The 12978-nt window shown below is 37.8% G+C and overlaps 1 protein-coding gene across 16 annotated transcripts in view; it reads left to right on the forward strand.

The window, feature by feature from the left end:
• The window catches only part of MAGI1 (membrane associated guanylate kinase, WW and PDZ domain containing 1), a 638926-nt gene that overhangs the window by 531086 nt on the left and 94862 nt on the right, over nucleotides 1-12978 (forward strand). For all 16 annotated transcript variants that reach the window (XM_058726255.1, XM_058726257.1, XM_058726258.1 and 13 more), the window contains exons 5-6: nucleotides 1024-1225; nucleotides 10006-10088. In XM_058726255.1, coding sequence (XP_058582238.1) covers nucleotides 1024-1225; nucleotides 10006-10088 — 285 coding nt within the window. The remainder of the gene's footprint in view (nucleotides 1-1023; nucleotides 1226-10005; nucleotides 10089-12978) is intronic.

Genomic DNA, 12978 nt, shown 5'->3' on the forward strand with positions numbered 1-12978 from the left:
TTTGGTGGAAGTGGTTGTTTAATAGGCTCCATGTGCCCTCCATCCAACTTCTGAATTAGCTTCATTCTCTTGTGCATCATTGGGAGCGAGTCATGAGAGAAAGATTGGAAAACGGCCTTTCATTATTCCTCAGTCTGCTTTCAGAAATCCTAAGTGTCTGCAGGAGAATTACTGTGGGAGGTGGAAAATAACCACAACTCCTGATTCTTATGTTTTAAAGCCCTGTGGAGACTGACGTTTAACATCCTCATAAAAATTCAGCCAGAATGTCAGCAGCGCCATTTGTAGATACGTTGATGACATCATCTCTTGATGTTTCCAGTTAATAAGAACGCAAGGAGATTCATGTACTTCGAGTCTTCTTTTAAAACCCAAGTCAAATTAGTCCACCCACATGATACTGTTCTGGGGGTAACTGTCTTGTTTTTTGCAAGAACATTCACTTACTTTTCCAAAAGAAGCTAGAATCTGACTCACTGGGATAGCTGTGTCTATGCTCTAAAGTTTTATATACTTGCCAGCTTGATGTGCCGGTTTTTGATCTTTGCCACTGTCTACCAAAAATGTTCTAAATAATTGTTACAAAAATGGAGAATGATGCCACCCTATCTGTGTTTTCTTCTTGCTGTCCAAGGCCCTCTGAGTCATGAAACCAAATGACACCTAGGAGTGAGAGTGTGGCTCAGTCTGTGTTTTGATGCCCCTATTGGTATAAGAGACGTTAGGGTTTTAGTTCTGAATTTGTTTCTTCTTTGGCATTTCCAAGGTTTTGAGCAGTGTTATTTGAGCCTGTCTTTCTCTTCTTTCTTTTTAAGTGCGATAAATGTGGTCTGTCATTTTGATGTTTTCTATTAAGAGAACTTCCGTCTAAATAAAACAATAGAGTTGATGGCCAGCAGTTGGGAAAGAGCGAGGCCTTTTAAGAATATAGATGCAGACAGTAGTGAACACCTTGCTTTGAGGTATGATTGATGAATTTTTCTCTCTCTGTCTCTCTCTCCTCCTCTCTCTGCAATTTGACAGCCGATTCTGGTGCCCAGGAAGAGCACACTCTCCAAGAAACAGCGTTACCGCCTGTGAATAGTAGCATCGTCGCTGCTCCCATCACGGACGCTTCTCAGAAGTTCCCTCAATACCTACCTCTTTGTGCAGAGGATAATTTAGGTCCTCTACCCGAGAACTGGGAGATGGCGTACACCGAAAATGGAGAAGTCTATTTTATAGAGTAAAGTATACCCTTCGTCCTCTCTGAAGCTGTCCCTTTATGTCGTCACTCTTCCTTCTTGCCCCCTAGTGGCTACGGTTGTAAATTAACATCTGAAAGGACTGATTTTGCGCTGATGGTATTTTTTCATATAGTTTCACAGGCTTTGTGCCAAAAAGCAATCAGCACAGCCTTCCAATCATTGAGTCTGAGGATCTTGAAGAAGCTTAAGTTAATAATTTCCCTCAAGAGTGAAACAACCATATTCTGGTGTATATATAAATTAGGGCGTAATATATAAAGAACATATGGAGCCATTCAGTAAATTCTTTGGTTACTTTTTTTTAGTTGGGTTTCAAGGGCTTTAGGGTTTTTTGTTGTTGTTTTGGTTTTTTTTTTCAGTTGCGTTTTAAGAGTTCTTCATACATTCTGAATACAATTCCTTTAACATCTTTGTGGTTTGTGAACATTTTTTCCAAGTCTGACTTTTCATTGTCTTGACTGTGTCTTTTGAAGAGCCCCAAGTTCTTAATTTTGAGGAAGTCTGATTTATCAATGTTTTTCTTTCCTGGGCTGTGCTTTTAGTGTGCTGGCTGAGAAGTTTTTGCCTAAATCAAAGTTATAAAGCTGTCCTTGTCTGCCATCTTTGTTTTAGAAGTTTTATTGCTTACATTTTCCATTTATGTGTATGATCCATTCTAAGTTGATTTTTTTTTTTTTTTTACACGGTGCAATTACATGGATTGAAATTTGAGAATATGGTAGTCTCCCTCCCCCAGTCCCTACCCTGCAGTCTCACGTGGCACAGTTTTAGTCACTCATGGTCAACTGTGTTCTGGAAACAGATGATCCTCCTGACACATTGTCAGAAGGTCACTAGTGGCCTCATGCTACGTCACAGTGCTTATGTCACTCTCCTCATTTCATCTCATCACATAGGCATTTTATCATCTCACGTCACCACAAGAAGAAGGGTGAGTACAGTACAATAATGCACTTTGAGAGAGAGAGGCCACATTCACGTAAATTTTCTTATAAGATATTGTTATAATTGTTCTTTTTTTATTAGCTATTGTTAATTTCTTACTGTGCCTAATTTAATAAATTAAACCTCATCATAGGTATGTATGTATAGGAGAAGACATAGTATATTTAGGATTTGGTACTATAAATCTACAGTTTCAGTCATCCGCTGGAGAGCTTACAGCTTAGCTTCTGTGAATAAAGGGTGGATTACACTATACAGATGTGAAAAATCTTTCAAAATTATAAAACTTACATATATCTATGTGTGTATACATATGCATATACATATATATATACATATATATATGTATATGTATATATAAGATATTACTAAAAGTTAAACATTTAAGGGGAGCCTGGGTGGCTCAGTCAGTTAAGCGTCCAACTTTGGCTCAGGTCATGATCTTGCACTTTGTGGGTTCAAGCCCCGTGTTGGGCTCTGTGCTAACAGCTCAGAGCCTGGAGCCTGCTTGGATTCTGTGTCTCCTACTCTCTCTGCTCCTCCCCTGCTCATACTCTGTCTCTCTTTGTCTCTCAATAATAAATCAACTTTTAAAAAAATGTTTTTAAAATTAAGCATTTAATAAGTGGTTTACTAAAAATGGAAAAATATACAAACAATTGAAATTATTCTAAGAATCTCAGGTAATAGCATTTTTTCTCCAATAATGGTCAACCTTTTAAAATTTGTTTTAAAATTTTTAATGTGTTTTTAGTTTTGAGAGAGAGAGAGACAGACTGTGAATGGAGGAAGGGCAAAGAAAGAGTGAGACACGGAATACAAAGTAGTCTCCAGGCTCTGAGCTGTCAGCACAGAGTCTGACGTGGGTCTCGAACTCACAAACCGTGAGGTCCTGACCTGAGCCAAAATCAGACGCTTAACTAACTGAGCTGCTCAGGTGCCCCACTAAATTTGTTTTTTAATGTTTATTTAACGTGATCAGCACAGAGCCTGACACGGAGCTTGATGTCATGAATCATGAGATCATGACCTGAGTCGAAATGAAGAGTGAGACACTTAACCAAATGAGCCATCTGTGTGCCACAATAATAGTCAGTTTTTAAAATGCTACACTTTGGCTCTATTATTAAGATTCTCTGTTAAGATTTACCATGGTTTATATCCCACTTAAAAAAAAAAAAACAACCTAAGACAAAAAAAAAAAAACAACCACAAAGTGGCCAATTAAGCTATAAAATAAATAAAAATATAAGTAAATCTGTTATATTCAAATTGAAGTTGAAGGTCTGCTGTTCAGTGAACAATAGCCAAGTGAAAGTGACAAAGAAAAAGATTAGAGAAGACACAAATTACCAGCATTAGGAATCAAACAGGGAATCACCGCAGACCCTGAAGACATTAAAAGGTAATCAGAGAATGTTGCCAACAAACCTACACACTAAAGTTGACAACTTAGATAAAATGGACCAATTTCATGAGAAGCACGAACTACCACAACTCGTCTGTATGAAATAGATAATTTAAATAGCTCCATAATGACTAAGGAAAATGAATTTGTCATTTAAAAACTCATGAAAAAGAAATCTCCAGGCCCAGATGGTTTCACTGGAGAACCGCTCCAAGAATTAAATTTCTATACAGTCTCTTCCTGAAAACAGAAGTAGAGGAACACTTACCAATTATGTTTATGAGACTATTGTTACGTTGTTACCAAAAACAAACAAGGAGAGTCTAAGAAAAAAAACTACAGAGCAAGAGCTCATGATTATAGACATAAAAATCTGTACCAAAATATCAGCAAATAATACTCCATAACAGAGAAAGAATTTTATACCATGATCAAGTGGGAATTATCCCAAGGATATAAGACTGGTTCAATATTTGGAAAATTCATAAATACAATCTACCATATTAAGATACTAAAGAAAAAACCCGACATCATACTTATCAATGCAAAGTCTTTGACAAAATTCAGCACTCATTCATGATAAAAGTTCTCAGAAAAACAAGAACAAGGGGAATTTTCTTGGCTTGATAAAGAATATCTACAGAAAACCTACAGCTAACATGACACTTAGTGGTAAAAGACAAAAAAAATACTTCCCCTGCATGATTGGGAACAAGCAAGGATATTAGCTCTCACCACTCTTTTTTTTTTTTTTTTTTTTAATGTTTACTTATTTTTGAAGGAGAGAGAGACAGAGTGTGAGTGGGGGGGGGGGGGCAGGGGCAGAGAGAGAGGGAGACACACAATCTGAAGCAGGCTCCAGGCTCTGAGCTGTCAGCGCAGAGCCTGACACGGGGCTCGAACCCACAAACCGTGAGATCACGACCTGAGCCGAAGTCGAATGCTCAACCGACTGAGCCACCCAGGCGCCCCAGGTCTCACCACTCTTAATCAACCTGGTTTTGTAAGTTCTAGCCAGGAGAGTAAGTCAGGAAAAGGAAATAAAAGGCCTATAGTTTGAAAAAGAAGGAAGAAAACTGTCCCTCTATGCAGATCACATGACCATACCCAAGAAATGTATAAGAAAGTACAAAATCACAAGAAATGTAAAAAAATGTTCTAGAATCAGTAAGTTCAGCAAGATCACAAGATAAAAGATAAGCATACAAATATCATTGTATTTATGACCACATGGACATCAAAATTCAAGAAAAAATATAATTCACATTGTCTTCCCAAAAAACTCCACTTAAGCATAAATCTAACAAGATATGTCTAGGATGTTATATACTGCAGACTACAAAATGTTGTTGAAAGAAATCAAAGAAAGTCTAAATGGAGAGATGTCTTCCATAGATTGGAACACTCAATTATATAGTAAAGATGTCCGCTTTCCCAAAATGGATATGCACGTTTAGCAAAAATTCTGTCAAAATCTCATTGAAGGCTTTTGTTAGTATAGACAAGTTTATTTTAAAATTTATATAGGGGGGCACCTGGGTGGCTCAGTTGGACAAGTGTCCGACTTTGGCCCAGGTCATGATCTCGCGGTTCTGAGTTGGAGCCCAACATCGGGCTCTCTGCTGTCAGCACAGAGCCTCCTTCTGATCCTCTGTGTCCCCCTTTCTCTCTGCACCTGCCCCCCTCTCAAAAATAAAAATACAACACTAGACATGAATAAACAAAGTTTATATAGAAAGGCAAAGGAGCCAAAATAGCTGGAATAGTTTTAAAAGAGAAGAATAAACTTAATCAGTTTGTCAATTATCAAGACATAATACATAGCCGCAGTAACGGAGGCTGTGTGGTGTTGGCGACGAAATGGGCACGTGGATCAATGAAACCCAGAAACAGACCCACAAGTATGTCTAAGTGATTTTCAACAAAGATGCCAAAGCCATTCACTGCAGGGAAGAAGATAGCCTTTTCAAAGAAGTGCTATTGGAGCGAATGTTTAGCCAGAGGTAAATAAATTAGGCTCAACCTCAGCCTCATAATTTATACAAAGAAATTAATTCACAGTAGCTCATCACAGACTTAAGTGTAAAACACAAGGCAATAAAAGTTTTCAGGAAAAAAAAATTTTTTTGAGCTCTACGTCCAGACAAGGAGTTTTTAAGACTTGACATCAAAAACATTGAACCCTAAAAGGAATTACTGATAAATACAGCATCATCAAAATAAAAAAAAAAACATTTGCTTCACAAAAGACCCGAATAAGAGGATGTTTTAAAAAGCAAACTACAGGGGCGCCTGGGTGGCGCAGTCGGTTAAGCGTCCGACTTCAGCCAGGTCACGATCTCGCGGTCCGTGAGTTCGAGCCCCGCGTCAGGCTCTGGGCTGATGGCTCGGAGCCTGGAGCCTGTTTCCGACTCTGTGTCTCCCTCTCTCTCTGCCCCTCCCCTGTTCATGCTCTGTCTCTCTCTGTCCCAGAAATAAATAAAAAACGTTGGAAAAATAAAAAAAAATAAAAAAAAAATAAAAAAAAAAAAAAAAGCAAACTACAGAGTGGGAGAAAACGTTTGCAAACCCCATATCTGAAAATGGACTGTTATCTAGAGTATATAAAGATCTCTCCAAACTCAATAGTAACATTAAAAAAAAAAAGATCAGTGAGAAAAGGAGCTGCAGACGTTTCACTGAAAGGGTATACAGATGGCAAAGAAGCACGTGAAAAAATGTTCACCATCATTAGCCATGAGGGAGATGCAAATTAAACGCAGAAAGATATCATTACATACCTGTTAGGATGGCTAAAATAAAAAATAGTAAGAACGGTAAATGATGGCACAGATGCAGAGAAACTAGATCATTGCTGGTGGCCATGTAAAATTGTATGGTGTTCTAGAAAGCCATTGGGTGGTTTCTTTTTTTAAAATCGTCAATAAGTTTTTATTTTATTTTTATAAGTATTTAAATTCTAGTTAGTTCCCACGTAGTGTAATACTGGTTTTAGGAGTAGAATTAATGATTCATCACTTAGTATAACACCTGGTACTCATCACAACAAGTGCCCTCCTTAATGCTCATCACCCATTTAGCACATGACCTGCCGACCTCCCCTCCAGCAACCCTCAGTTTGTTCTCTATAGTTAGAAGTCATTTATGGCCGCCCTCTCTTTTTGTTCCCCCCTTCCCTTATCTGTTTTGTTTCTTAAATTCCACATAGAAGTGAAATCATATGGTATTTGACTTTCTCTAACTGATTTATTTCGCTTAGCATAATACCCTCTAGTTCCATCCACAGCGTTGCATATGGCAAGATTTCATTCCCTTTGATGGCTGAGTAATATTCCATTTTTTATATATATATATATATATATATATATATATATATATATATATATATACAGACAGACACATACATATATATATCCATGCACACACACACACACACACACACCACTTCTTTATCCATTCATCATTCGATGGGCTTTTGGGCTCTTTCCATACTATGGCTGTTTTTGATAATGCTGCTATAAATATCGAGGTACATGTGCTCCTTTGAATGAGTATTTTTGTATTCTTTGGCTCAGCATCTAGTAGTGCAGTTGCTTAGTGGTGCTGTTTAACTTTCTGAGGAACCTCCACACTGATTTCCACAGTGGCTGCAGTTTCTTATAAAACTAAACATGCAACTACCATATGACCCAGCAATTGCACATTTGACCAAAGAAGTGAACACTTATATTTACAGAAAAACCTGGACATGTATGTTTATAGTAGATTTCTCCTAAATAACCAACAACTGGAAATAACCTAGATGTCCTTCAGTGATTAAACTCCGGTACATTCATGGCATGGAATACTACTCAGCATTAAAAATAAGTTATTATTGATATATACAACAACCTTGATGAGAATGAATGAAAAATAGCAATCCTCAAAGATTACATACTGTCTGATTCCATTTTTAGAGCATTTTTGCAATGACAACATGAGATTAGCAGTTGCCAAGGACTTAAAAAGGGTTTTAGGGGCAGAGATTAGAAGGGAACCAGATATGGCTATAAAAGAGTAACATGAGAGGGGTGCCTGGGTGGCTCAGTCCATTAAGCATCTGACTCGTGATTTCAGTTCAGGTCATGATCTCATGGTTCAGTTCATGGGATTGAGCCTCACGTCGGGCTCAGCACTGGCAGCTCAGAGCCTGCTTGGGATTCTCTGTCTCCCTCTCTCTCTGCCCCTCCCCGGCTCATGCTCTGTCTCTTTCTCTCTCTGTCTCTCTCTCTCTCAAAATAAGTAAATAAACATTTTTAAAAGAAAAGAGTAACATGAGAGATCCTTGTGATGTTGGAATTGTTTTGTGTCTTGACTTGTGGATATCAGTCGGTATTCCATAGTGACCTTGTACTATAGTTTTATAAGATGTTACCACTGGGGGAATCTGGGTAAAGGGCATGCAGGATCCCTCTTTGTTCTTTCTTATAACTACAGGTTAATCTATAATTATCTCATAATACAGAATTGCTTTTAAAAAATCATACATAATCTTCCATCGCCGCAGTGACCATTATCTCTATATTACTGGTTTAGGAACAGTACAGACCATGAGTTGTAGTGTTGGACTCCCTGGGTTTGATTGCCAGTGTTTCTCGGTACCCACAGAGTATCTTTGAACAAATGTCCTCATTTTTCTGTCCTCAGTTTTCTCATCTGTAAAATGCATCAATACTTCCCTCATGAGGTTATCATAACGATGAAATAAATTGTAACAAATAGGTAAAAAGAATAGATTCTGGTCATTGTAAGCAGATCAATCATATTAGTGGCAGTAGTTGTTACTATATTATATTAACTTTCTTTTTTTTTCCTTTATAATACAGTTGAGATGATTTGTATATACATTTGCGCATTCTGTTTTTCACTTAAGCCTTAAGTTTTTGCAGCAGTTAATAAGATTTGAATCATTTAAAATGCCTATGGCAGTGTTTTTCAGCATTTACAACCCAAACTTCAGACTTCCAAAAACAATTTAGGTTACTACCTAAATTTTAAAAAAAAAATTTCTTTTTTTTCATTTCTGATTTGCAGTTTGAACTACCGGCCTTGTAGTTCTTTGCCTCTCCCATTTAGCTTGCATAGACTGGCCTGGGAGCTCACGCAGAACCTCATCCCAGGGTCTTGAGCTGCTTCAGGGCACTTCCTCCAGACATTCTCGTGCCACTTTTAACGTGGTTGAAGGCCAATATCTATCTCTTGCACTGGTCCCGCACACCTTCAGACGTTCAAGGCCTCACTCAGTGTCTCTTGAAACACTTCCCCTGGAGTCAGACGATGCCCTCCGGGAGGCAGACACATTTAGCTTCTCCAAGCTTTTGTGGGGGGTTTTTTGGCCCAGATTTTGTTTATGATAGGCAATTTTGGGTTGTCTTCACTATTGTGTGCAGCATAATTCAGGATGCTGCGATTAATGATAGGTATTAGCAGCTTTGAGCCAATTGTGTGAATTGAGGTAGTTTCGTGCTGTCAGGGGGAGTTCTTATGTAATGTAATGAGTGAAATAGCAGCCTTCTTTGTGAATTCCAGCATCCAAGGTTTAAGTCACAGACAAATTGAAAGCAAATTGGAGTTTGCTCTTCTGTAAAGGTGAAGACTAAAATCAGTCTAGATAAGGGGAGACAGCATAGACAAGGGGTATCATTTGGAACCCATTTTTCAAAAATAAAACTGACATCACATTTTAAGCTTTCCATAACAGAATGATTATACCTTAAATAAGTAAAAAGCCTACTGAAGGCTCTTCCCAAGCCTTTTCTTTTCTTTTTTTAAATTTACATCCATTTTAGTTAGCATATAGCGCAACAATGATTTCAGGAGTAGATTCCTTAATGCCCCTGACCCATTTAGCCCATCCCCGCTCCCACCCGGAGTCCCTCCAGCAACCCTCAGTTTGTTCTCTGTATTTAAGAGCCTCTTATGTTTTGTCCCCCTCCCTGTTTCTATATTATTTTTGCTTCTCGTCTCCTATGTTCATCTGTTTGGTATCTTAAAGTCCTCATACGAGTGAAGTCCTATGATATTTGTCTTTCTCTCACTGAGTAATTTCGCTTAGCATAATACCCTCTAATTCCATCCAGGCAGTTGTGAATGGCAAGATTTCATTCTTTTTGATTGCCGAGTAATACTGCATTGTATGTATATACCACATCTTCTTTACCCATTCAGCCATCGATGGACATTTCCCAAGCTTTTTGTAATTCCAAACTCAGGCTGTCTTCTGGGATGAGTTTGTTGTTGGGAAGTAGCTTTGCTCTGGTTGTCGGAAAACGTTCAAGAACATGTAATTCTGTTGTCATTGAGCTTTTTGCTTTTTCTCTCTCTCTCTTTTCAAATGCATTTCTTGTTTTTGTTTCTGGATTTCAGCCATAACACGAAAACAACATCTTGGTTAGACCCTCGGTGCCTGAACAAGCAGCAGAAGCCTCTGGAAGAGTGTGAAGATGATGGTAAGGGGCTAGCAAGGTCTTGGTTCACGTGTGCTTGAGGCTGTTCACATGTGCAAATTTTAAGGAGTTACAGCAAGGTCAACCAGGATTTAACAAATGAGTTTTTAACAAGTCATCTCATTTCTAGTAAATAAACTGTAGGGCAATCAGAATTGTTTTAAAAGAACAGTTTGTTTACACATGAAGGCAGATGTATACTAGTATCTCCATTTTAAACAGAACTTTAACACAAACTATTTCAATGAAAATATAACCTCTGGCTTCAGGACCTTGGAGAAAACTCTAGAAAATCTCTAGGAATATAGAAACCAAAGGTGCTCTGGTTACTCATCTATGGGGTCCTAATCCTATATTAGGAAAGTCTTAGAGGAAAAAAAAATCAAGAAATTTTCTTGAATTCTACATATTGCATAACTTGGCATAGGAAAAGCGGATCGTGACTTCTTGGGAATCTCTGTGTAACTTAGAATATATCCTGATTATCTAAAAAGTAGATTCTTCCAAGAAAGAGCCCGAGGTGTCACCCTTAGCTCTACTCTGCCTGTTAATCTTGAAAAAGAATCAATTGGCTAAGAGAGTTACTATTTTAAAACGTTTATTTCACGGCTTTGGGATTTCTAATTATTTTTCCAAAATGAAAAAAATTAGAACAAATGTTTCCTTTTCAGTACTCTGAAGTCTGTCCCAAGTTGTACCAAAATTACTTTTTGACATGGACGAATTAAAAGGGAAATGGTTTGTTTAGCTGCTCATTATTCATTTCTGGCATTTGAATTAGTAGTATAATTATGGAATACATATTTTCCTAAAAGATAGTGAAACTTTATTAATTTGTCCTATGGGGCAGAATTATATAAACTTGAGGTTTGCCTGCAAATGTAAGCCAGTGAACTGTAATACTGCCAAAAACCTTGTACTTCTAGATCTTTCTGTTCTACATGGATTGCAGATACCATGAAATGAGCATAAAATTGTGTGTTCATATTTATGGGAGTGACTCCAAGTGGAAATCCAAATCCTTCTGACTAAGGAGACCTGAGTGAGATGCTTCCCTGATTTTGGTGGCTGAAGGAGGAATGGAACACGTGTAGTCAGCCTCATTATTTTACATGCTTAAGGGATAACGGACTGTCCTGATTATCCAAGTATTATGTTTAATGTGTAATACGAAAGTGACCAATATTCAAACATCAGAACATAAAATACATTCAACCATAAAATTTCGGAGAACAAAATTTAATCTTTATTTGATGCTGGATGATTTTGAAGGCATTTTGGACTTCTTTTACCATAGGCTCTTCAGTGCGGTCTCCATTATAATTATACTGGGAACATATAAAAATGCCTGTTATTATAATTTTATAGATGATAGAAGACTCCAATAGCTTTTACCAGGAGAAACTTAATGGAGTAAAACTGTTGAGTAGAATTACTGAATGATTTTGTTACCGAATCTATTGCAGTTCAGCCTTGAACAACACAGGATTGAACTGCAGTGGTCCACTTTTATGCAGATTTTTTCAATATACTAGAAAAATTTTTAGAGATCTCGGACAATTTGAACACCTTGCAGATGATGTATAGCCTTGAAATACCAAAAACGTTAAGAAAAGATTAAGTACTATTGTAAGAATACAGTATAAAATACTTATACAAAATAAGTGCTTATCGACTATATTATTGGTAAGGTTTTCAGTCAACAGTAGACTATTTGTAGTTAAGTTTTGGGGAATTCACAAGTTATATACAGACTTTTTCACTGTGGAGAGTCAGTACCTGCAACCCCTGTGCTATTGAATGGTCAACTGTTATTTTTAATTCTTAGAATTCTTGTCATTGGTGTTAATGTTATTACCTTTGGAACAAGTATGTATTCATACCAAATACCATTAGGTTATCCATTTATCCTTTCAACTTAGGATTCATATATGCTTTTTCCAGTAGAAATTATATGTATGTCTGTATATACAGTGTGAATATATAACCAGATGTTACCACTCTGACATTTATCAGTCCCCACACCTTCATTTGCTGTTGCCACTTAACACAAATCTGCCTTGTGTTGTTGTTTATGTCGTGACACCAAGAAGAATAGTGTTTTTGCTCACAGTATTGTTCCTGTATTCAATTTCTGTTCTCTGGAGGCCATATGCACATGGTCTATAACAATATCGCTTCATAGTTATTGTAAAATTTTTCATATACTCTGTTTTCTGACTCCAAAAAAGTAAGAAACTGGCTTGGGACTTTGATCTTTAGTATATAACTCCATTTGTTGTTTCTGTATATCTAGTTCAATTAGAAGCCTTCTACCTTGCCTTTGAGCTCCAGGCCAATATTTAAAAATGCTTGGTTGATAATGCTTTTTGTCTGAAAGAGATTTCAAATGCAGTCTGAATAAAACCCAACTAAGGATCTCTGCCCCCCAAAATCTGGTCCTCTGTAAGTGTTCCCTATCTCGGTTGAGGGTAAAATTCATGTATACCTGTGAGTCCCACTTGACCTACTACTTGACCTTGATTTCAACCCATCTACCCTCTGAATTTACTTTGCCTCTCAGGTATCTCTGGAATCCATGCACGATTTTCTTTGTTGCCTGTGGCATCCTAGTCCAGGTCACATGCCTCTGTCACCCACACTCTTGCCTACTCTCCTTACACTAGACCCAGAGCACTCTTTTAAAACGTCAGTGTGATTGTGTTATCCGTGACCACCCTCTCGAGCCCAGTTCAGTGGCTCTCTGTCTGCGCAATATTCAGCCCTCCCCACAGCTGGTTTCTAAGTTCTAAGTGCTTTGGCCTCTGGCTTTTCTCCCCCTTGCTCCTGTCCACTCTGCCCTTCATGCCCACTAGCACTTTCTTAGAATACTCTTACATTTTACAGAGAGATA

Source organism: Neofelis nebulosa, chromosome 4 (genome assembly GCF_028018385.1).
Source record: "Neofelis nebulosa isolate mNeoNeb1 chromosome 4, mNeoNeb1.pri, whole genome shotgun sequence".
Lineage (NCBI taxonomy): Eukaryota > Metazoa > Chordata > Mammalia > Carnivora > Felidae > Neofelis > Neofelis nebulosa.